Raw genomic sequence first — 25,888 nt, 5'->3', positions numbered from 1 at the left:
TGATGATCTGCGGTAGTTCTGCTTTTCTTTTCGCAAATTGGGTTTGGTATGATTTCATTACTCTCCTCGCCTCAATTCAGGTTTGTTATTTTTGGTGCATGTTTCTTAGAATGGATTTTAGTAGAGTTTTAGATTGGTGGATTTGATTGGAAATAACTTTGTGAGTTTGTTACTCTAGACTTTTGGTGTAATTAATCCCTTCAGAAATTGTCCTATTTATTGGTACATTTTTTGTCGAAATATTTTTAATCAGCAATATATACCAGAAAATATACTCTCCGTACTCTCAATGGATGAGTTCGTCAGAGACGCATGGTGAGAAGCCTACACTCATTGCCCGATGTCCATTGTGAGCATGTACTAGATTTAGTTACACAGTCGGTATCTAAAAAGGGCTATGGAAGAATTATGGAAATTAACTATGAGATTAGCGCAAGTTGGCCCACGATGCTTTGCAATTTCGAGTACCAAAAAATAAAAACGAATGTCAACCATCAACGCTTTGTCGCGGAATTGACAATGCTGCACATTTTTCATTTATCTTTGGATTCAGTGTTGCATATTGGGCAGTCGGGGAATTCGTACTTTTTTTTTTAATCTTAAATTCCAATTTTTTTTTTTTGGTATCTGCAAACTGAACTAGTTAGACGAGCTTGGAAAATAAAACTTTTAGAGGGCCGGATTTGGAAAAATATAAAATGAAGCCTAATTTTATTTTATTTTTGAACAGCGAAATGAAGCTTGATTATTAATAGGCTGGACTTGCACGTATTACGTATACAAGTCTCCTTGCTATCTAGTACAAACCCGGCCCGGCCCGATATATGTGCAACCCTAATGCAAAGCGGTGGACTCTTCACTCTTGTATACTCTACTATGTCGGTTGTGTTTGCCGACATCTGCCGCGACTTTTTATTTAACGGGATTGAAATCTAATTCTGGCGCCCGCAAACTAAGACGGAAACACTCCTCCTCACTTTTCCGATCATCGTCTTCGACAGACACAGAGTTAAAAGACCCTATGACGTCGGCGTTGATGGCCGCAAACACTCGAAGAAGCCGCCGGTATTCATCAGCAAAGCTCTACGAGAGCAGATACCTATACTGCTCCCCGCCAAAACCCCGTCGTCCGATCAGCATCCTTCATCCCACGACCACCGCGATTACGACCGCGAACTGGAGCGGGATTCGGAGTGCACCCGGCGGCTCGAGAAGCTAGCGGAACGAAAGAAGGAGAAAGAGATGGAGTCCATCAAGGAGCAGTACCTAGGTTCGAGAAAACCCAAGAAGAGGGTTATCAAACCCGGCGAGAAGTTCCGGTTCTCCTTCGACTGGGGGAACACCGAGGACACCTCACGCGACACGAACTTCCTCTACCAGAACCCCCACGAGGCCCGCCTCCTCTTCGGCCGCGGCTTCCGCGCCGGCGTGGACCGCCGTGAGCAGAAAAAACTCGCCGCCAAGAACGACAAGGATCTGAGGGAGGAGATCCGCAAGAAGGACGGTGCGGAGGAGAGGCCCGAGGAGGCGGCGGCGCGGCGACTCGCGGACGAGGCGGCGGATTCGTACGATACTTTCGACATGAGGGTTGATAGGCACTGGTCGGACAAGAACCTGGAGGAGATGATGGAGAGGGAATGGACGATTTTCAGGGAGGATTTCAATAGATATCCTACAAGGGTTCGAGGATTCCCAGGCCAATGAGCAGCTGGGCTGAGAGCAGGTTGAGCGCTGAGCTTTTAAGGGTTGTGGACAGGACTGGGTACAAGAAGCCTTCCCCAATTCAAATGGCGGCTATCCCATTGGGGTTGCAACAGAGGGATGTCATTGGTATTGCTGAAACTGGTTCAGGTAAGAAGGCTGCGTTTGTACTTCCATGCTTACTTATATAACTAGGCTTCGGGCTTCCGCCTATAACCGAGGCGAATGAGGCTAAGGGACCTTAGAGCATGTCCAGTCTTATTCATTTTAAGACTTAAATTTAAAAATGGAGTAAAAATTACAAAAATTTCTTTCTAATTTTTGATCCAAATCATTCCTCATTTTGGGTTTTACCCATTTTTTTGCCCAAATCTGAGACAACTTTTGCCTTGACCCATTTCTCCAACGGCTAGTTAGAGAGAGAGAGAAAGAAGGATATGTGTAAAATTTGAGTTTGATAGTTGGAGATGTGTCTACCCAAAATGAATTTTTATCCAAAATTTGACTCAAATTTGAAAAAAAATATGGGTGAAGGCTGAAGATGCTCTTATGCCGTGGTCGTGGCCCCTCCTCGAGAACTTGCTCAGCAGATTGAGGAGGAGACTGCCAAGTTTGCACATTATTTGGGGATTAGAGTAGTTTCGATAGTTGGCGGGCAGTCGAGAGTTTTTTATGAAAGTAATCTTTTTTTTAAAACAATTGGTTGAAGTACTCTGATTTTCGAACTATTTTAAAACTAGTCTGTAGCGTCACTTCAAATGCCACTATTCTAATTGGCGCTATATGTCATGTGGCGTTGTCCTGGATTGGACTAGCGCTATTTTAAAAATAGCGTTTTCCAATCCGGTAGTGCTATTTGAACAAGCGCTACCCAATCAAGTAGCACCATTTCAACTAACGCTACCTCTTATAAACTGAGCTACCTCGTATAAACAGATCAATCAGTCAAATTGTTCAGCCTTCATGAAATACAGCCTTTTTCAGCCTCACATTGGCATTCAGCTTTTTCAGTTGCAGTATTTTTCAACTCCTTCAGCTTTTTCAACCATCATCAATTCATATAAAGCTTTTTTCAGCCTTTATTTCCTATTGCATTTTTCAGTCTTAACAAATTTGTACAGCATTCAAAATAAAATTTCTAACTGTCACTTGTTAAATATAGTTAAGTTTATCAAATTTATTTCATATATCATATATTCTCATTTCTCTTCAATTATGTGGTACTAATTTTGTTATTTTAATAGGCAATTAAACAATCGAACACTCAAGCACTACAAAAACTAATAGCCATCATAACTTTGCATTACATAGCTCTAAAAACTGAACATTACAAGTTACAGATCCATTTTAGCAATTGAAAAGTCAAGCAAATGCATAGTTTTAAACATTACAAGTTACATATTTGCTACTGAAGATAACGCTTCTCCCCTCTTTGAACATTTTTGCTTGTTATGCCCATGTCCACCACACAAGCTACAAGACTGTTTCTGTGATGGTTGCCCCTCAAGCCATTCATCCATCATATGCATCTCATTTCGAAATCGATTTACTTGTGGACGTCCTCGACCCCTAAGACGTTCTTCATCAGGATGAATTATTGGCCCTTCGTAGGGAGGTCAATGCGGTTTGTCACGCAGCGGTACAAACGTTTCAGAGCTATAAATGGCTATGTTTGAGGCAAGCCTCCAAACATCGCCAAAGAATCGTCTAGGGTCCATGGCCATTCTGTTACACACTGCAATCACATGCGAGCATGGCATCCGCCATTGCTGCATCTTGTTGCAAGTGCATAGCTGTGCATTGAAGTCTACTGTGTGCCTGTGGTTTCGTTTGTATGGGCTTGTTGGGTTCAATGGAGTTCGCACCTCGTAAATTCCTGTCTCTCTGTCAAACTCAACCACTTCATGAGCCTTCTTCCTCCATTCATCATACTTTTCCGTTGCGAATTTGCTGAATGTTTTGCCTGATTCGATCCCCTCCCTTGCTTTGACGGCATAGTCGTTGAAATACGTAACACACTTATAAAATGTCGTCTTAATTGTACCCACTATGAGAAGGTGTCGGGCTTCTTTGAGGACTCCATTAAAGCTCTTAGACAGATTTGTAGTGCGCGATCCGTATCGCATACCCCCATCGTGTGCATAGGACCACTGCCAAATTTTTAGGAGGAACTCATATTTTAAATGCGGGAGTCTTGACAATTTAGTTCCCGTTTCATTCCAGTGACACTTCACAAAATCAACTGTCAAAATGAGGATTTGTTAAAGAGAACAAGCTTCCTTTGGTGACCACTTTCACCAGGGAAGTTGCTCCAGTAATATTTGAAAATCCAATTAAGATGCAGGTGTTACCTTATACTAGTGTCACTTATTTTAAATATGGTGTTCTTAACTGTTCACTGGATTTAGGTACATATATTTCCTGTTTCAGTTTCTGCTTTTTGCTACTTCCAACGATTCAGAGAATCTTCTACCTGCGTTCAAGAAGGCAGCAAAAGGTTTCAAAGGAAAGGTAATTTTTATAGGATTTAATGTTTTCAAATTCCTTTGCTTGTTGATAAGGAATTTTTGATACATTTCTCCTATGTCTTTAAAGTCACCCAATAACTATGGGCCTATGGCGCTGTCTCAAACCTGGAAGAAGAATACATATCAAATCTTACCCAACACCAACAGCCAAACTAGCAAACTTGCCTATCAAAATGCCTTGGGACATTGTTATTCAGTGAGAAACTTTCAACTCCAGTTGCATCCCAATGCACCAAACACAGCCAACCATCTATCTAAAACGCAATTTTCATAATTGGAATAGTACAAACACAACAATCACTAATCACTCATACCAAAGTCATATAAATCAACCATGACCTAAAAACAATACGAATTTTACATCAGGGAATTTCTTCAAGAATATTTCTTTCCTGAATAAAATCGTAACGTTAATTACTTTTCTTACTTTTTGGTCAAAGCTAATGCTCTGCGCCAAGTAAATGTCATGGGTAGGAAGCTGTTTTGTTATAGCATGTACTAGGCCAAGCAACCTATTTGTTCAGGGATTTCCCCAAGCAGCTTAATGTTCAGGCGCAGAGAGAGAGAGGCGGAGAGAGAGAGAGAGATACCGGATTAGGCGACAGTGTGGCGGTGTTTGGACATTAGTCGTTCAACGGACGATGAGCTCGCAAAGAGGGGAGGAGAGCTAAGATCTCAAAGCCCTAGCGCAGAGGAGAGAAGTAACGAAGCGTCTTTTGGAAGAGCGTATATAAAGCCCTAGTGCTATCTGAGAAAGCGCTAATTGCTTACGTGGACATTATTGCCACGCAAGCCAATCAATAGCGTAAGTCGAACTGACGCTTCTCTGGTAGCGCTACCTAGTAGTTTTAAAAATAGTTTCAAAACCAGAGCACTTCGACCAATTGTTTTTAAAAAGAGATCAGTTTCATAAAAAACTCGGCAGTCGATTGAGGAGCAAGGGTTTAGGATTAGGCAAGGGTGTGAGGTGGTGATTGCGACGCCTGGACGTCTTATTGATTGCTTGGAGAGACGTTATGTTGTTTTGAATCAGTGTAATTATGTGGTGCTTAATGAGGCCGATCGGATGATGGATATGGGTTTCGAGCCGCAAGTTGTGGGTGTGCTGGATGCGATGCCTTCGAGCAATTTCAAACCAGAGAACGAGGATGAAGAGCTTGATGAGAAGAAAATTTACCGGACGACTTATATGTTCAGCGCTACGATGCCTCCGGCTGTGGAGCGACTTGCTAGGAAGTACCTGGGGAATCCCGTTGTTGTCAGGATTGGTACTGCAGGAAAGGCAACTGACCTAATCAGCCAGCATGTGATCATGGTGAAGCATACGGAGAAATTGTTTAAGTTGCAGAAGTTGCTGGATGAACTTGGAGATAAGACAGCTATTGTGTTCATAAACACTAAGAAGAACGCTGACGGCCTCGCCAAATCTTTGGATAAGGCTGGTTATTGCGTGACAACTTTGCACGGTGGGAAGTCAACAGGAGCAGAGAGAAATTAGTCTCAAAGGTTTCAGGGAGAAGAGATACAATGTACTGGTAGCCACAGATGGAGCAGGGCGCGGCATTGATATTCCCGATGTGGCCCATGTGATCAACTACGATATGCTGGGTAACATTGAAATGTACACACATCGCATTGGGAGAACAGGTCGCGCAGGAAAGACGGGTGTGGCAACAACCTTCTTAACTTTGGGTGACAGTGATGTCTTCTATGATTTGAAGCAGATGCTCATTCAGAGTAACAGTCCCGCGTCCCCAGAATTGGCGCGACACAAGTCTTCAAAATTCAGGCCGGAACTATTCCCGACAGACCACCTAAGGCGAGATGACACTTGTTTGCTCCCTAAAGCAGCGGCTAAATGTGCATAAAAACAGTTTTGGTATTAACAACTTCCCAATCATCTGTCGAGGAGCTTGTTAGATTTTTATTATATTCACTCACAAAATTTAAATTTATATTGCACGTGTCATTTTAACACTTTTACGACTACAAATTTTTACCATAATTCAAAAAACTATGATTCTATGATACTCAATCCAAAATCTTAAAAGTAATTCCCTCCCTAACACCCTTAACTCAAGCTTTCAACAGAGCAGTTTATTTGTGACTTATAATTGAATCTTGAAATAAAGAACTATCCAAGTTTAAAAATTAAGATCATTAAAGAAATCTTCTATGTCTCTTTGTTCGGAAAAAATTTCTACAATGCTCCCAAGTAATATGGGAGCATCATGCTTCCATTGAATATGGATACGCAAATTCCAAAAATATGTGAATCAGAGCCATTAGATCAAAATCATTCACATAAAGTAAGGTAGATTTAAAAGCAATATGGTTTTAAGATTTCCTCATAGAAAAATTGCAGTATTAATTACTTACCATAGAAACCGGTTTTACTAGCCTATTTATTAAAGTAACATTTTCTACATTATGTGGCTACTACCCCTATTATGTTGTATGAATACACTATATGGTTACACTTACAATTTTGTATTGTTATACTTGCTATGTTTTGTGACTATACATATCATTTATTAACGGGAGCATATCATTGCATGATGCTCCCATATCACTTGAGATACCGGAGCTCTTTGTTCGTGAATGTGTGTGGATTACAGCGGGCGATGGTGATCTTAGAATCTGACGCCCATTAGAAAATCCATTTTCTATTTGTCCCCACAAATGCAACGTCTAGCTTTTCAACAATTTCAAAGCTTTTGAATCCATAAATAGAGCCCACTAGCATCCGATTCTTCCCCACACAATTCTTTTCAATCCCTTTGCTTTGCATCATCTATTACCTCATTCTGTCCTTTGATTCCAGTGCGGGCCCTGCCAATTAAACCATAAAACCCCAGTCTCTTTCTCTCTCTTTCAACCGTGTTCGTTTTACTATTTGAGACTCGCTACGTACTCACACATTTCGAACGCGCCCCTGGATAACATTATCTTGGGATTTCGCAAATTATTTTGACGATTTGAGTGGTTTATTTGGCAAGCCTTTACGGAAAAAAAAACCAAGTTGGTACAATAAAAATTATGCAACCACTTGGTACCTCAGACCCTACGAAATGCTCGGTTTGGATCAGGGCCTATGAAATGCTCGGTTTGGATCGTCATAACAGGTTGTGGAGCTAAGAGGTGGTGTTTTTGAGAGGTGTGTTTGAGAGGGTGTGAGCAGAATTCCCGTTTTTAATTATATATGTTATGGACTTCACCAGCTGTTTGGTTGCGCTGAAAACAGAAAATAAATGAAAGGACTTTTTTCTTTAATTTCTTAAAAAAAGGGCCTCATCTACGTGAAATCATTATGTTGAAGTTGTGTGTGGGTTTTCTATAGTGTCTTTTAGGTTATGTTTGGATAGCTTTTAGTATTGAATAGCTTATGTTTGGATAGCTTTAATCAAGAGTTTATGAAATTCTGAACATTTCCCATTCAAATGTTTTGGAATAATTAGTGATCTTTCCTAGATAAATGTCGATTGGGAAATGTAGTTTTTTTTTTTTTTTTTTCCGCATTGGGAAATGTAGTAGATAACTGCATTTTTCTCTTTTGTGGATTCTAGAATATAAGGTTACCTTGGAAATGGTGATGATCAGATTCCTACTTTTAGTAAGAATGTGATTCTGGATTGTATAGGTAACTAGGGATCACTTTCCCATTCTACTCTGTTCGTAACGTACGAATCAGAATCATTTTGTCTCAAGATTTTGCCATCCAAACTAAGTTTAGTATCATCAAACTTGTAGTATGGTTTAGCCAAACTTATTACTCAGATTCACTCAATGGCCTTTAAATAGAGAATGAGATCCAAGCAAATGAGCTTTATAGTTGACTTACCACTTGTACCATACCAGAAGTGGAGAAATCACTTTCTTCGAATGCCTGGTTTAACATCTTAATGCTACATGTCAAAAGTTCTCCTATCGATTTCGTCTTTCCCATCTCCAATGCTTTTTTTCTATCTCATAGTATGTTGCATCGCCGCGGAAAATGAATTTCACGAACGTGAACTTAGGACTAGTCTGATGGTGAAGAGCAATGAAAAATCATCTTCCCAGAAAAATTTATAAACTGCTTTAGGAAGTCTTTGGATTCTGCAGTGTGTAAAAAATCTCAGGGATTACAAGATGCTTAAGAAAAGGATGTTATACCTGCTGTAGTTTTTCTTTTCTAATCATTTGAGTCATTTTAAAGATCACCATGGCATCCTCGAATTCTTCCAACTGTGTACAAAAAACTAATGTTCATCACTTTGAACTTGGTGATGGGATGCGACTTCAGGTATTACTTTTCCATTATGAATGAATGCGATCAATGGCTAGACCTATTTGGAAGAATGGGTTAACTCAAATTTCTTGGTTTCCGTAGGTTAATGTGACTGGATTTTCAAATGGGAGCAATGCAAAAGTTGATCTTCAACTCAAGAATTGTTCGAGGACATGGATCCTTCACTGGGGTTGCATTTACCATGGCAACAAGTAATCTTAGCTTTATGTTGTACTACTTTTGAGATTTGTGTTTTGTACCTTACTGTTCCATTTTCAACAATTGTTCGCCTACCAAAAACAAATTTTGAGATTCATATCATCCGATAGGAATTGGTTCATACCTGCTGATCATCCTCCGGGGACTATTTACAAACAAATGGCACTGCAAACACCATTTACGAAGGTCTACATATACTCCACCAATTCCATTCCTTTTTCTGTAGACGCTTCTGACTTAATTCATCTGGCTCAAAATAGATTCTTAAGTACTGATAGTTGTTCCAAGTGATACAGAGTGGAGATATGTATGTTATCATCATCCAGTTGCGTGACCCCAGGACTGATGCTATTGAATTTGTTTTGAAAGATTCCAGGAATGATACATGGTTGGTTTTTCTTTCAACTTCACTTTTGTTGGATTGGATTTTCAAAAGAGGCAGTCTTGAGTTCAAATAAAATTTCTTGTACGTATCTTTTCTAGGTTGAAGTTGAACAAAGGGAACTTCCAAATCAAGATACCTAAAACTGATTCAAGTACATCCCAACCACCTATACCTAAGGATCTAATAGACCGCAGAGCATATCTGCGCTGGGAAAGCAAGGGCAGGCCAGTAAGCTCACCCCAACAACAAAAGGTCATACTACTCATTGAAACTGCCAATATTTTTGTTGCTCTTATTCTGTTTCTTAATACAATTGTCCAAAAGGATTATTGGAAGTTCATATCATGGTCCCAACAACCAATTTAATGCGGTGTTGACTGTGGGTGTTTGGTTTTGTCAATAGGGCAAGGGTGATCCTCTGGTTTGCTCGAGATGCTCCGTACACCTTCCTCCAAGTGACCTGCAAGAAGTCGTTCGGGCTTAGTCCAGCCCAACAACCCTCCGACGATCAAGTCAGTCTAGGAAGAAGAAGGAGGAAGTACGCTTCACTAGAAGCGGCGTACCTTGCTAGGGTTTTAGTCCTTCCTTTATATAGAACCTCCTAACTTGCTCTCCAAGTAAGTGCGTGCTCAGCACGCTCGGTAACCGCTTAGGGTGACTTCGCAAATGAAGTATCAGATAAGACGGTTGCCAAGCACAAGGCATGAGCTGGCTCTAATGAGTTTGCTCGCCATAAGCTGTAACCTCTTCAGTCTACGTACATACGCGACCAGGCATTTAGGTGCACGTGGGCTAAACGTCTTCCGTGAATCATGCGGGTTGCACCGGTCGGGAATCCGTGTGTGATGTCCGAAGGATCAAGCCAATCCGAGCAATCTGTCTTGATCTGGAGAATCTTGTCTGCCTGACAAGACCGAACGGACTTGCCCGAGTCTCATGGCTCAGTCACGGTCCAAGCTGATTGTCCGGCCGCTACATTGACTATCGAATGCCTTAGTGGCATTCCTTTATTTTTCTTGATTTTCTCCTTACTGTCAAAATTTACAGGATGAAAGTTGTTAATTCATCCGCATGTCAGCCTTGTGAGTTGGTACTTTGAAACGTTAAATGTCAATCTTCATCCTCTTAGCACCATTAGCTGAGGATAACTTCGACCAGAACCAGAAATCTGGAGGTTATCTACAACTTCTACTAGTTTTACAATCTTCGAGTGCCTTAGAGGATATCGAATTACCAATTGTTGGGACTACACTCTTTGGATGTGAGGCTTTTCGGAGGTGAATATATTGTCCCTGTATCCACCTTGTGTTCATGCCCTTTGCATGAGCACGTGAGCTTCCCAAATGACACTCCCACGTTGGTCTCCATGTGTGCTTGCAATCGCCTCTACGTGGATACTATGGTTATGTCACCACCACCTCCAAACCCCCCCCCCCCCCCCTTCCTTCCTTTGTGAATCCACTCTCTTGGGAGACAGTCGTGGCAGCCACCTTGTACCAAAAACGCCACCTTCATTCACCAGTCTACTGAGCATCCCTTACACTTTTGCACCGTTATTTGTCTACCTTATCAGCATCAGTCAAATTTGTGTTTGTCAATGCATGAAAGCTGTGGTTTTGTTTTTATGATAGTGCAAGGCGGCTGATTAGTTTGATGGAAATTTAATGTTCTCTATGGTGGGTAATAGTTTGTTGATATTTTGGTTGTTGCTCCGCATTTTGGATTCATGAAGATAAGTTTGGGTGTATTCCACATCTTTCACTTGTTACAAATATAAACAGCTAAATTTTAGATGGGCCCTATTACTGATTTTGGTTACATTTTTTTATGCAGCAAGATCACGATGTTGCTTTGAGAGAACTTCAGAGTCTGTCAGTGAAGGGAATTTCCCTGGACGAATTGCAAAATAGTAGACAAATTGCAGGTACCAATAGACCAGCATTGAGTAGAGAACATTTGAGCAGTCAAAAACCATACTCTTGCCGCAGGAGACATGATATTGAGCAATGGACAAATAAATATACCAAGGGACATATGAAAAACACCAATTTGCCATCATCAGCCCTATTGGATCGTGTGGAGAAGTCTATCGGAGGAGATGATGTGATCTTGCAACAAACTTATAATGTTGGAAGCTACGAAATGGTGGTTAGTTCTCTAACAATTGTCTTGTATTAGAAATGGGGTTGGACGGGGCTGAAAACTCCCTGATCACAAGCATAGTGCCATAGTCACAGTTCCCCTACAGGATTCTAGTATGTAGCCAGAGGATCGCAATAAACAAATGCATCCTGTTTTACCAGACAGGTTAAGGATTTTTATCTGTGGATCTCAGAACTAGTTCTTGATTTAGTAACTAATGAATTGGATTTTCTGTATTGGGTGTCTAGTCAAAACATGTACATATGCATAAGATTCATTTAACGCTATTCACATGTACACTGTAAAACTTAAGCATTTGGTAATGTTGAGGGAGTACACTGTATGGCCTCTTAACGTATCACATTGTTAAATTTGGTAAGCCATATGACCGCATGTTTCCATGCAAGGGTCCACTATGTATTGTTGGAAAGTTGGTTATTGGACTTCCTTTGTACAGGTCAGAGAATTTCTGTTATAAGTACGCACTTGGCAGCCATCTCTTCACATGTATATGCGTTGTCCCCTCAAGCATTTTACAACTTCATTTTTCTGATTCAAATTGTGTAAAAGTATCTTATTGCATATCATACAAAGTAGGGTGAATTAATACATTGATTGAAAGGTCCAGTTCATCTATCAGTTCACCCTTGCTGAAGTTGATTCTTATACAAACAATAGCCGGGTCATTAAAGCAATGGCCCTTTCTGAAAAATATTGAATCATGAAGAATTTGAACTTTTTGCTTGGCCTATAAATTAATTTCCCCATGTCAGGTTTTATTAAAAATCGTTGGGGGCGACTATCACATAATCGTTGCTGGGAACACAAAAGGTGCCACAGTGCTTCACTGGGGCGTGTCAAAGTCGTCCCTTGGCGAATGGCTGGTGAGTTATTATGTACTTAATTAACTTCCTAAAGACACTGAAATGGTCATGAAAAAGAGTCATCGTGATGTTTAGCAGTGGTGATTATTTATAAATTGTGAACTCCCACAGATTCAGCTTTTGATTCTAATGCAGGCCCCACCGATGGATATAATGCCTGAAAACTCAAAGCTGCTTGATGCAGCATGCCAGACCTATTTTATGGACATTTCAAATGGCAAAGGATTCTTTCAGGTAACTTACACAATAAAATCATCTTGTCTTTTTTAGTTTACATTGGGTTTTTTTCGTTTTTTGAACTAATGCCCTTCCCTATTTTCTTTCCCATCATGAAGTTTGTAGATATTAATTTGCAGCAAAGGAGATTTTTGGGTATCCAATTTATTATCTGGTCTGGTGGTTCATGGATAAAGAACAATGGTGCAAATTTCTGTGTTGGGCTGAATTCAATCACAAGTGGAAAGGTCAGTCTCTTTACTATTTTCGGAATGTTTAGTTTCTTCTTTACTCGTCTATTCTTCCTAAATTGCTGGTATCTTGGTGGTAGTTTGGTATCATTTAGATTCATATAATAATCGTCTTCAACCCCATGACCCTCAAACTAAAATGGGGAGAACTAAACCAAGCCACCAAGGTCTCTCATGAAATACAGAAATAGAACATATTCCCTGTGCTAAGCTCGTGCCGGATATTTATACTAATGTCTTGGCAAGGCCACAGGATTCTTAAATTGTAGAAGAACAAAACACAGAAGTTTAAGTAAAATTTTGGAGGGAGAAACTTAATAAATGCTTTAGTTACTCGCTCTTCATAGATTAAAATTTTGTTACGGTTTGGTACTCTCTCTTCATAGATGAAAATTTTGTTACGGTTTGGTAGTTTGGTTAGCTACAAATAGGGTTCATTTCGGAAACATTTTAGTATAAGGGTCATGGGTTTGAAGACAATTATCTTTTGAATTGATGCCACACCTAGCCATGGATGAATTTTTTATTCTTTTTTTTCAGTTTGGTAGTTTGGTTAGCTATGAAAAGGATTCGTTTTGGAAACATTTAGAACATAGCCAGAACATAATGGAGATGCCAAAAGAGTAGGGCATGTATGAAAAATGTCATTTTAGTAGGTGTCAAAACGACTCAATGTTACGTAGCATTTCTATATGATTCAGTGTGTTTTATGGTATGTGTCTGTGGGAACACTAGGATATCAGGATTCCAATATGCTTTCATTTCAGCCTCCTAGGAAAGAGACACATTTTGTCGGTTTCTTTCCGTTCCAATGGAAAAGAAATAGAATTTATCCCGGTGACCTTAGGTATCTGTTAGGGGTGATTTCGGTTCAGTTCGGGGTGAAATTTCCAAAGACCGATTCAGTTCGGCCAAAATATTTCTAGGACCGATCCCGACTGGAGTTGAGTTCGGTTCAGTTCGGGGTGGGATCGGTCCGGTCGGGGATTTCGGTCCGCCTGAAATATAAAATTTTTGTTTAATTTTAAATGTATATATGTAAAATATATATATATAAATGGGACGGTTCCACGGACACCTAAAAAAACCCCCAAATCTCAATTTCATAGTTCCGATCAAATTTTGATGATCCGAACCGTTCAATGTGTTTAAAATGTGATTTTAAAGGTACTTTGAAAAAATCGGCCAAAAAAATAACCGGGAAGGACTTGATCTAAATAGTTTTTCGTAAATGCCGACAAAAACTGTTTTATGAAAAACTGCATGGATCAAGCCCTTTTCGATATTTTTTTGAGTTGATTTCTTGCGAGTACCCTTAAAAACACGTTTTAAACATATTGAACAGCTCGGATCATCAAAATTTGATCAGGAATTATGGGGTGTTTTTTAGGTGTCCCCGAAACCGCTCCGAAATAAAAATATATATTTATAAAAATATTTTATATTTTTTAATGTAAAATAAATAAAAATATAGAAAATATCTAGTCAATCGGTTCAGTTCGCTCCGGCGAAAATTCCAGGAAACCGAGACCGAACCAATTTTGGTTCGGTTCGGTCCGGCCCGGAAAAATTCCGCCATCACCCCAACCGAAAACCGAACCGATCTGTCAGTTTTTTCGGTCTGTCGGTTTTTGTAACACCCCTAGTATCCATAGTAATATTTTGTACTGTACATGGGAATCAAATTTAGTCGTCATGCAAAATTGTGTCTTCCAACATCTGGCATGCCAGTATCTCTGAATTTCTTCATTTTCTTCTTTTACAAATGCAGATTTCTGTGTTGACACTGAAACTCAAAATGTCTATGTGCAGGTTGAAGGGGGCGGGGGAGGAATTGTTAAATGGCTACTTGATGAAATATCCCACAGAGAAAAAGAGGCTGAGAGGTCATTGATGCACAGGTCAGTTCCAAAGCAATGATTAACTGCATTGAACATATACAAATATTGACATTTTGCAGCTGTGATGATTGCACAACCTAAGTCTGATTTTTGTACTTTTGGTGTCCTATGCTTGACACGGTGTGCATAGGACAATGGCCGAGTACTGTGGCAGAATCGACAAGAGTTTTTCCCTTTATTCTACACTATGTTTTTGCCTTTTCTCTGATCGCTATTACTTGGCACAGGTTCAACAGTGCAACGGAACTGACTGAGCGCTGCAAAAACGAAGGGGAGTTGGGGCTTATTGGTATGTTAGTCTGGTTAAGGTTAATGGCATGCAGACAGCTTACATGGAATAAGAATTACAACGTGAAACCTCGGTATGCATTTTTTAAGTATCTGTCTAGATGTTGGGTATCATTTGTAGTTTCACATAATTTTCTGCAGAAACTTGATAGTTCACTCAAATTTCTCTATCTATTGTGTGTAGGCTGTAGCTAAGTATTAAGCAATTCTATTCTTGTGTGACTTATCATTTTGAAATACTTATCCTAGTTTGTTCCTTAATTACCCACCAGTAATAACTTGTTTAATGATGCCGACCTACAAAAACTTACTGTCTAAATTTAACAGTCTCGGTAGAATGCTGGAATATAGCATGGCCGTTAAGTGGAAAATACTAGGTGTACAAGAGCTCTTAAATTTCCTCCATAACCACAGTCAAAGAAAGCAAATCTACTCATGTAGTTGCAGTTCTAGTTGCATTCCCATATTGAGATTACATACTGAGAGCGCTTTTGGGGTTTAAACGAAATTCATTTTCTTCCAGTACGGCTATTAGTTTTATCGGAACCAGGTGATCATTTCATCCTGGAAGCAACTCCACCCTGCCATAATTTCCTTTGTAGACAGGGCAGTCTTGCCCCTCTTGTTCTTCAATTTTCCATATGGTAATGGTTATATATGTTGTTGACTACCAACTCTTCTTAATGCTTAAGCTATATATAGAGGGATAACGTTGCGACTTATATTCTCAACAAGCCCCTGCCTTTTGGACACTGGCCTGGCTGTCCTCCATAAGTGGGCCAAACACATGTAACATTAATACAACTATAAAGTAGGGGTGAAGTTCGAACATAAGGATCCCTTGGATACCATGTTAAATTGTTGATCAACTACTTATCGTAAAGTTTACATGATGACAGAGATGGATAACTTTATTATCCTTTTCCTCAGCAATTGTGAAGGATATTAATCGATTTTGTATAAATAGAGCTAATTTATTCCGCAGCTGAGTTTTCATATCTGTTATACTTCAGAAATAAGAAATCTATCTACGCATATGTGGTCTTCAGCAGTATCAGTACCATATCATATGATCTAAAACCAACAGTTATCTCCAAGATTGGGCTTGGTTCTTTTATTTTCTGTTATGTTTTACTGCAACCAATAAACTCCAACTTTCATATTTCCAGTATGATTTTGCTCTTGTTTTCGTTCGTGTTCATTTGGTAATATAATACTTGGACAAATAATGGACTTTTCAACATTTGGTTATTTCATGCTTGATGATGTTTAATAAAATGTGTGGCAATACTTATTTGAGATTTGCAGTGAAATCAGTGAAGCTCAAGAGAGGTTTACTAACTTGTTGCAAAGAATATACTTGGACCAACCAAATGTTCGAGAAATTCTGAGGCTGATCATGTTATGCATCGGCCGTGGAGGTCAGGGTGATGTTGGGCAAAGGATTCGCGATGAAATACTGGTGCTTCAGGTGTTTTTATTATCCGTCTTCTGCGAATACTAGCATTGCAGTACTTCATAATCTTGTTGTAGAAGTATTGCAGCTCTGTAAAGAGACTTCTGTCAATCGAACAGCCCTTTTGCAAAACATAATTGTCTCCTATTATTTCACCTTCAGAGAAACAATGATTGCAAGGGTGGTATGATGGAGGAGTGGCACCAAAAGTTGCACAATAATAGTAGCCCAGATGACGTAATAATTTGCGAGGTTAGTAATTCGTGAATTCATCTACCTGTCCTACAAGAAGAACGGTATATTAATATTAGTCCAGTGGTGTTTTTCTTTTGCAACAGGCACTCTTAAATTATGTGAGATCTGGTTTCAAAATAGATGTTTATTGGCAAACGCTGAATGCAAATGGTCTCACAAAAGACATACTAGCAAGTTATGACCGTCCAATTGTATCAGAGCCTCATTTCAGGACTGATGCCAAAGAGGGATTTCTCCGTGATCTTACCTCATACTTGAAGACATTGAAGGTATGAAACTGCGGATAATATCTTGGAATTTTTGGTATGTAAGTTTGTGGATTATAATTTCTTGTCTACTGAGTTGTACAAGCCAAATAGGTCCACGGGGTTGTGCCCTGCTAACTGCATGACTTTCTTTTTCAATTGCATGACTTTCTTCCTGGATGCAGGCTGTTCATTCTGGTGCTGACCTAGAATCTGCTATTGAAACATGTTTGGGTTTCTTCCCCAAGGTGATTGATTCAAATACTATTGGATGAATTTGCCATTGTTCTGACCTCCATTTGCGTGCGCACCTTCTGCATTTATAAGGAGCGAATACCTGAGATTGATTTTATGCTGATTCTGTCAGTCATTAATTTGCAGATGTAGTCAAAGATAATTCTGTCTGCAGTTTATCACTAAAGCTATGGGCAATTATCTGCTTCTTGCCTTGTATCAGGATAAAAATAAGTCAACCGCCAAGGGTGGTAACCAAGTTGGCAAGGGTGAGGGGTCAAACTGCCTCCCTCTCCCAGCAGTCATGAGTTCAAACCCACCTGCAGTAGTAGTCCTCCTGATGTTAGATGCCATGTGAGAGGGCAGCCTTGTGCAGCTCGTGCCCTAGTTGGGCTATGATGACAGGTTGTTCCCTCCAATTCAGTGGCTACCTCGCAAGAGCACCTCCCAGCCCAATCTTTCACAGTTGGTAAGGAACCCCTATGGTCACGCTCAAGGGCGTCGCTGCGCCGGTTGCCCCTTTCTTCCCTATAGTTGAGAAAAACAAAAGGATAAACATAAGTCAAGCTACACACTGTTTAGTCTCGACAAATGGGGGGTTGAAAGGGGAATATTGGGTACAAACCTAATCTTTGGCATTATTTCCCCAACGTGGCTGCCCTCAGGTTCCAATCTTTTACCTCAGGGTTAATAGGCCAAGTTTTAACCACTGAACCAGTGCCCCCCGGTTTAAAGATAAGTGCATTTCTTCTTTGTTTTATGATCAGGAGGCGGAATTTACCTTGTTAGAGTCCAATACTTGGACTTGTCTATAGAAGTTCTATATACCTCATACTTATGTACAATTGATGGGAAATGAAATACCAGAGTTGTAATATGGCAGGACTCTCTCTACTTTGTCAAAGCACATATTGGTGATAAGAATATAGCTCCACTTATAGAGGTTTGTTTTCTCAAAAGTCCAACCTCTTATCTTTGGATACATGCATATAACCGTTATAAGAGTATATTCCAAAGTTTAACTGATCTTTCCAGAAATTAGTGGAATCTCGCATAGAGCTTCGGCCTGTTTTGCTTACAGCCCATGGAAGATCAAAGGATTTACTCTTCCTTGATCTTGCCCTGGATTCAGCTGTTAGAACCACAGTGGAAATGGGACTTAAAGATCTGAACTCTGCATCCCTACCAGTAATCTTCTCTCTTCTTTATTGCCAGTTTATATAACAATATGAAAGAATTTATTTTGTGTTGTTGCAAAAATGTGCTTCTATTGTAATTTTGGACAGGAAATCATGTTCTTCATTGCTCTGGTGCTTGAAAACTTATGCTTATCAACATTCAACAATGAAGAGCTCATATACTGCACAAAGGTATTGCTTTCCTTGATTAACTTAGCTTCTGGATTCAGTAGTGCTGTTTATGCACAGCCTGGGGAAATATGGTGCATGTATTTATTTATTTTCCCTCTGTTTGGCGATGCAACTGCAATGATTTTTAGCTACTTTTAGTTGTAGAAACATGGTATGTTAACTGCTACCTTCCTCTAACATGCTAATTGTTGTCTTTGAAAACAAGAAGCTGATTGAGATAACTGAAGACATGTAACATAGATTTGATCCACAAGAGGTCACCTAGCGTAATAAGCTTCAGTCTACTGGTTGTGATCTCCACGCTATGCATAATATGTGGAGGTAAACGCCATGCTACAGTTTGAGATGATAAAAGTCACTATTGTTTCTGAGTTGCAAATGAAGTATGCCTTTAAAATATAGGGTGCCTTTACGTCATGGTGAAGATTGGTTGTTGGATTAGAGTTATGAACTTATGATCTACTGTAAAAGGGCATCAATTAAGCCACGAAACAACAGTATTAGCAAAGATGTATGCTGGTGAATAAGATTTCATTAAACCTTCTCATGTTTATTTGAAATATTGGTGTTTGCAAACCCGGCGGTAATTTCTTACAATACCTAATAACCTATTTGTATTTATTATGCTATGATCGTATCTTTTCGAGGTTCGCAAACTTAATATGTTTCAGCTTTGTAGATTTAGCTCATTAATTCACAAGCACATGTGAGCTCTTTTTATCTAAGTCTTTATTCTGACTAGTGTTCTTTTCCCAAATTGTTGGTGTGCTGCTGCAACCAAAGGACTGGTATCGCGTCTCCGAGTCATGCAAACCCAATGACAGCCAGTGGGCACTACAAACAAAGGCTGTTCTTGATCGAGTCGGGCTTGTTCTTGCCAATAGGTCTCAGTATTACCACCAAATGATACAGCCTAGTGTGCAATATCTTGGAAGATTGCTTTCTCTGGACAAAGGGGCAGTATGTTCTCCCTAACTTGAACTACCAATATGTAGACGAATCACTTGATTTTTGAGCTTCTTATCCCCATGTATGAAGGAATTTATCACACTAAATGATGTAGTTCATGGTGGGGGAGTGATTCACTCTCCCTTTTATATAAATGCACCCCAGTTTTTATTTATTTTTTTAGGTAAATTTACAAATTACCTTTTGGCTGTGAAAATGTGTATCGGGAATAGTTAAAGGGGAAGTTTGGTAATTTTAGATAGTAAGGACGAAAAATGGTGTTTGAAAATAATTTCCCTTCATTATGTTCTACTGTTTTCAGATTGATATTTTTACAGAAGAGTTAATAAGGGCAGGATCAGCAGCAAGTCTATCCATGCTTATTAATCATCTAGACCCCATACTACGAAAAGTTGCAAATTTAGGCAGGTAAGATCCAGTTGATTGTACCTCTTTTATTCGATTGTTTGTTGTGGTGTTCAAAGCAATTACAAAATTGGGCTCCGTTCCTGCTTACTAATATTTTGTTGTGTTAACTAATTGATGGCTTAATATTGCATGATTATTTAATTGCTGGCTTAGTATTTCATGATCTTTTGCATTGGATTGTGGAGTTGGGATCAACATTTTCTTTAATGCTGATATCTTGCAGTTGGCAGGTTATTAGCCCTATGGACGTCACTGGTTTGGTAGTCTCTGTTAATGAGCTAATTAGTGTTCAGACAAAAGTATATAGGAAGCCAACAGTTATTATTGCAAATAAAGTTTCTGGTGAGGAGGAGATTCCAAATGGGGCTGTTGCTGTTCTGACCGCTGATACACCAGATGTTTTGTCTCACGTTTCAATAAGAGCAAGGAATAACAAGGCATGATACCTTTCATCATTCTTATGTACCATCTTGATCTTCGAAGGAATTTAAGTGGTGTTTGTTGCAGTTGAACTTCTGTTAAAAGCTGATTATTGGAAGACAAGCCACATAGCATCAAATTGGAGATTCTAAAAAAATGACGTTTCTCCAGTTCTTTTAAGTTGGCTTTGGCGAGCCATGCCAAACAGATTATCACAGCTTCTTCCATCCACAACAAAAAACTGATTATCACAACATCCAAAACTAAAAACTCAGAAGTTTCGGGCCTGTGGAATTTAACTCGGAACAAACACCCTAGCAAGGAAAATTTGCATATGCTTCCATATGCAATGATATGAGGTGCTTCCAGTAAATGATGTTGAAGTTCTAACATAGTTGTGTGTCACTTTGTTGCAGGTATTGTTTGCCTCATGCTTCGATCAGAATGTTTTTAGGGATCTGAAGTTAAAGGAAGGCAAAGCAATATCTATACAACTAAGGTTATCGAATTTGGTAATCAGGTAGCCGATTAAGACTTAAGAGATAGCTTCATTGATGCACTCTTCATGCCTTTCTGAAATAGGTTTCTCTATGTCTACCTGCAGTGAAGTTAGTAGCTTTGGTTTGTCTCAGAACTCCTTCAGTACTTCCTCTATTCCTCAAGGACTCACCTTGAAGAAAAAGGCTTTCCGTGGAAAATTTGCTATTTCAATTGAGGAGTTCACTACCGAGATGGTATGATCATGGTCACAAGCTCCGTTGTTACTCTAGTTTGGAGAATGATTTTGCCTTGAACACTAATTGGTGTGTCGATTTCATACTTTCATGAATCTTGCAATCAAATTTACACATTGAGATCTCATTTGTTTATCTAGATTTGAGAATCGGATTGCACTACATCTTCAAGGAGACCACAAATCCTATCTTCGGTTGAAACTTTTTGTTGACAGGATTAAAATCCCTCGTATGGGAATCCTGCATAATTGGGATATACAATATCTTCGAGGATATGATAAGATTACCCCTCATGAGTAGTCACATCAGATTATTTATCCGATTTGATTATATCTTCACTATGAGGCAAGGGGAAAAGTACGCCCGTCACTGTCACCTTATACATGGTGCTGCTCATGAGTAGTTGGCCCTTATTCCTCTTAATCCTGTCATGTGCTTGTGTGTTCTTGTATCAAAGATTGGCATCAGTCATCACCAGGTTGAGTCTTCATGTATGTATTCAGTTCCAACGTATGAAGTTACGTCAAAACACCACTTGCCCTAGAAAATAAGAAGTATTGAGGAAATATGAAACATAGTTGGGTCCTATTGTCTTTGTTACATCAGACACACAGATTCCATGTGACATAACTGGTTCATTGCACACATACTTTCAACCGACACTCGTAACCAATTCCATGTGACATAACTGATTGATTGCATAGTCGTTAGTTGAGTTTTGATATGTTTGGTAAACAACTGATGTTTGTTAACCTGATTTCTGAAAACCCTGAATAAGCGTTTCATGTGGCTGACTACAATCTGTCAAATAGGTTGGCGCCAAGTCTTACAATATCCTACATCTTAGAAGAAGAGTACCCTCGTGGATTAAAGTTCCAATATCAGCTGCAATACCATTTGGAGTATTTGAGACTGTAATATCAGATGACTTAAACAAGGTATGACTCAGATTCAAATACTTGCTGTAGTGTACTTGTGTGTTTAGTCCTGTCTTGTGATTTTTAGCAGGAATCTCCAAATCCGCATCACAATTTCTCAAGCACTAAAGAGGGGAACATAAACCAACCAGTGAAATGGATAAGAAGTTAGTGCTTGTGTTTGTGTTTGCGTTTGCGTAAAGATCAAATGATTTCAGAATAAACAGCCATTCATGCTCATGACTCTTACAATCAACATGGTAGTACTTCATGGAATTATTCATTGCTTAATTGCATGAAATTATGCCCAATAAACATGGTAGTACTTCAGAGCAATAATATGGTAATGTAACATGAAGTTTACATTATTTTTCACTTAAGTTTGATCTATGCCATGCACGTCTATTAAGTTTGAGGTGTGTCAGTTTGTTGTCTATAGAAATTTGGTTTCGTTTACATGCTTGTTTTGTCTATCAATCATTTTTTCCTCTTTCCTTTTTGATTCTGTTCCTCTTCAGTGGGGCGGAAGCTGAATACCATTCAAGCATTAAACATCCATTGAATTCTCCTTGTTAGGATATAATAATTGGTAAAAGGCATAAATGTGGTTGTAGGGAACATATAGATGAACTATAAACATATATTTATATTGGGTGGAATATCTCGCATGATATATAGTTGGTGCTACCTCTTATCTCCTGTTTTGAGTAATTTGAATGAAAACTGAGTTTTCAGGGCTTGACTAATTTACATTGCTAAACACTCATATGCCTTTTTGCACAGAATCTGGCAAGCAAAATTTCTAGCTTCAGTAAACTTGTAGATGATGGTGACCTTTCAAAACTTAAGGCAATACAAGAAACAGTTCTGCAGATGAAAGCTCCTCTCCGTTTGGTAATTTTACTCTTTACAAGTTGTTGACCACGTCTTTTTTATGCCTACTTATAGCCGTTCGAAATTTCTAAAACTTCTGCTATAGAAGTACAGAGATTGGATTATGCACTATCTTTACTAATAAATTCAAGATTAAGATCTCATTCAGACTGGGAAAAGCTGTAAAATCTATTTGCTTTGAATTCATTGTGGTGCTAGCTGAGTGATGACAATTTTGTACATTGAAGTGAATCCCTCATGGTCAACAATTAGAAATGCCAATTGCCACCTGAATGCACCAAACCTTTTTGACAAGTTTGGGAGTATGTTCTGAGGAAAAAGATCAAGGAAAAGCTGTAGAATAGTGAAGAAGTTAGGCTTAGGAATGATGAAAGGTTCGTTTAATAACCATAAACATTGTAGTCTATCATCATAATCAAGCATTTTTTTTTCTTTCCTTTTTGTTTCTGTTGCCCTTCAGTGGGGTGGAGGCTGAATACCATTCAAGCAGTAAACATCCATTGAGTTCTCCTTGTTAGAATAGGACAACTGTTGGGTGGAATGTCGTGCAATATATACGTGGTGCTACCTCTTAGCTCCTGTTTTGAGTAATTTGTATGAAAACTGTGTTTTTGGGGTTAGACTTATTTACACGTTTTTGAGGCTTTTAGCAAGAAAATATCTCCATATATTTAACCTTTTAACTCATATATGGTTATAATTTTGGCAGACCAACGAACTTAAAAACAAAATGAAGACTTCAAGAATACCCTGGCCCGGGGATGAAGGCGAGGAGAGGTGGAGCCAAGCTTGGCTAGCAATAAAGAAGGTTTAGTTTTCCAAAAGTTGACATGATAATGCATTGCTCATTTACTTTATGCTGGTTTTGTATTGGGAATTTGGCAAATTGAGGGTAAGATATGATGATATTATGTCATTGGCAACTGGTGAGAATCACTGGTCTTGCTGATATGAAAGTTTGACACCATGTTACCATGTAGTTTGGTGTACCATATTCATCCCAATCTGCTGAACAGAACTGGGAATGTGGCGAATTCTGGCATTAGACGACACTTTTCCTTTGTCATGTAGGTTTGGGCTTCAAAGTGGAACGAAAGAGCATTTGTCAGTAGTAGGAAAGCTAATTTGAACCATAACAACGTTTGCATGGCTGTGCTAATTCAAGAAATCATTTGTGCTGATTATGCGTTTGTGATTCACACAAAGAATCCCTTATCTGGGGACGCATCCGAGATATATGCAGAGGTAAAGCGCTGTTTGGTTTTAAGAAGAATACGGAGGTAAACCTCGCATATTTTTTTCAAATCAGCTGAACGGAATTGTTTTTAATTTTTTTCCTCCTTCTTTCAAATTCAGATCGTGAAGGGGTTAGGAGAAACTCTGGTTGGTGCCTATCCTGGACGAGCAATGTGCTTCACTGCAAGGAAAAACAATATTAAATCTCCCATCGTAAGGCCACTTCCACTGTATCGCCTATCAAATCACCATTTGTTAATTCAAAATGCCCTGTTGTCTTACCAAGAAGAACGAGTAAATTAAAAATGTGCCCATTGAGCTTGAACTAACATCAGTGGCAGTCAGATATGCCAGTTTATTTCCAAAAGAATCAAAATTGATATGGTTGAACTTAGAAGTTGACACGGTGGTTAGTCTCTAATCTCCAACTCATAAGGTTGGAATTTTGATTCCCACCTCCTCCCCTTGTGCCTCAGTATATAGCCTAGGGCTAGGGTATGCCTTCAAATATGAAATAAACGTAAAGTGTAAAACTTGGATTTTACTTTCAGGTTGTTGGCTATCCTAGCAAACAAGTAGGGCTGTATATCAAGAAGTCGATTATATTCCGATCAGACTCCAATGGAGAGGACCTGGAAGGGTATGCTGGTGCTGGTCTCTATGACAGGTAATCTTCAGATGATTTGAGTTGAGTTGATTTCTGTCACTCTCATTGTGATCCAAACAACAAAAGTGAAACTATTTAATCTCTTTTGGGCTGTGTTTGGTTGTATATTTTGTGAAAGGATTTATTAAGGGAAAGGAAAATAATAGGTAACCGAAAAAAGTAAACTTAGTTTGCTTCAACGTTCATCATCTTCCAATCCTTGCCCTTTTCCTTTCTCTTTTCCTCCATAAATCCAGTCGCACTTGGACACACAGATTGTTCTGGTACAAGGAACGGAACCTGACCTAAATTTTGGTGTGATATCATATGGATAGCTTCTATTGATTACAGAACTAGGATGTACTTTTCTCAAAGGATCATTCATGAAAAGAAAATACCATTTCATGAAATTATTCATGCAAAACACATTTATTGGAGCATAATATGACCTCTCTTTTTTGTCTTTTGCCAAAACTCCACTCTATCCGAATTTTTTGCTTTATTAAATTGGATTCTTACAATAAGTTTGGGCAATCGTTGAGGATTGCTAGGTCGCCGTTTTGAAAGGAAGTTTACCGTGTTTTGAACGTCCATTCCCATACGAAAATCACTAGTCGATCTATTACTGTTCCATGGTACTACTCCACCAATTCCGATCCAATTATTACCTAAGCTACCGTGAAGATGCAGATCAGATCATTTGTTGTTCAATTCTATGCTCTTTCACTTCCATGTCACTTACTTTGGGCTCATTTAGGTTATAACATTTTGGATATCATTGAAATTTCAGAAGAATCCATGTCGTCACCTGGTCACTGTTGCTTCTAAACAAACATCTGTACTTTGTTTTTTACAATTCATCTAAGATATCTTGTGATGCCCCTTGTAGTGTGACAATGGATAAAGCTCAAGAAACTGTATTGGATTACTCCAACGAGCGAATGATAATTGACAAAGATTTCCAGATCTCACTCTTCCGAAAAATCGCAGAGGCCGGAAAAATCATAGAAGACCTCTATGGCTGTGCTCAGGACATTGAAGGGGTGGTGAAAGAAGGAGAAATACATGTGGTTCAAACTAGGCCACAGATATGAGTGCTTGGTTTACTTGGGTTTTTGACCCAATCTTTGGATTTCTGTTGCCTTTTATCTTTGACTCGCAATATATCCAAACTTGTGTACAGTCTGTGTTGCAATATGTGCTTATTGGGCATGCATGAGGCTCGCATTTATTTTAAGGGAAAGGTATCCCAATTACTCTCTTGTATGGTAGATTGATGGAATAGACCTTTTTCATTGTTTTTTTTTTATCGACAAAAA

At 39.1% G+C, this 25,888-nt stretch overlaps 1 protein-coding gene and 1 pseudogene across 9 annotated transcripts; both read left to right on the top strand.

The window, feature by feature from the left end:
• Positions 1–688: 688 nt before the first annotated feature.
• On the top strand, positions 689–6,108 carry LOC131331980 (DEAD-box ATP-dependent RNA helicase 21-like; annotated as a pseudogene).
• On the top strand, positions 5,973–25,888 carry LOC131331977 (alpha-glucan water dikinase 2). 9 transcript variants are annotated; one of them, XM_058365959.1, is made up of 31 exons: positions 7,323–7,579; positions 7,612–8,514; positions 8,602–8,711; positions 8,829–8,904; positions 9,015–9,106; positions 9,202–9,355; positions 10,937–11,251; positions 12,019–12,129; positions 12,265–12,363; positions 12,465–12,593; positions 14,409–14,497; positions 14,725–14,859; positions 16,094–16,256; positions 16,404–16,493; positions 16,580–16,765; positions 16,927–16,989; positions 17,859–17,918; positions 18,011–18,163; positions 18,262–18,345; positions 19,129–19,305; positions 19,616–19,722; positions 19,946–20,159; positions 20,559–20,662; positions 20,747–20,876; positions 21,689–21,814; positions 22,577–22,687; positions 23,397–23,495; positions 23,759–23,932; positions 24,044–24,136; positions 24,475–24,590; positions 25,459–25,888. In XM_058365959.1, exons 2-31 carry the CDS (start codon positions 8,434–8,436, stop codon positions 25,661–25,663), a joined length of 3,846 nt encoding a protein of 1,281 aa, XP_058221942.1. In that variant the 5' UTR covers positions 7,323–7,579; positions 7,612–8,433; the 3' UTR covers positions 25,664–25,888. The 9 variants fall into 9 exon arrangements, 8 of the variants coding, with proteins under 8 accessions (XP_058221948.1, XP_058221949.1, XP_058221942.1 ...); XM_058365961.1 differs by having other exon boundaries at positions 7,323–8,514; positions 12,486–12,593; XM_058365960.1 differs by having other exon boundaries at positions 7,323–8,514; positions 20,559–20,641.

This window comes from Rhododendron vialii, chromosome 7a (assembly GCF_030253575.1).
Source record: "Rhododendron vialii isolate Sample 1 chromosome 7a, ASM3025357v1".
Taxonomy (NCBI): domain Eukaryota; kingdom Viridiplantae; phylum Streptophyta; class Magnoliopsida; order Ericales; family Ericaceae; genus Rhododendron; species Rhododendron vialii.
The sequence above is the reverse complement of the archived record's forward strand: the minus strand, read 5'-3'. Positions and strand labels throughout refer to the sequence as shown.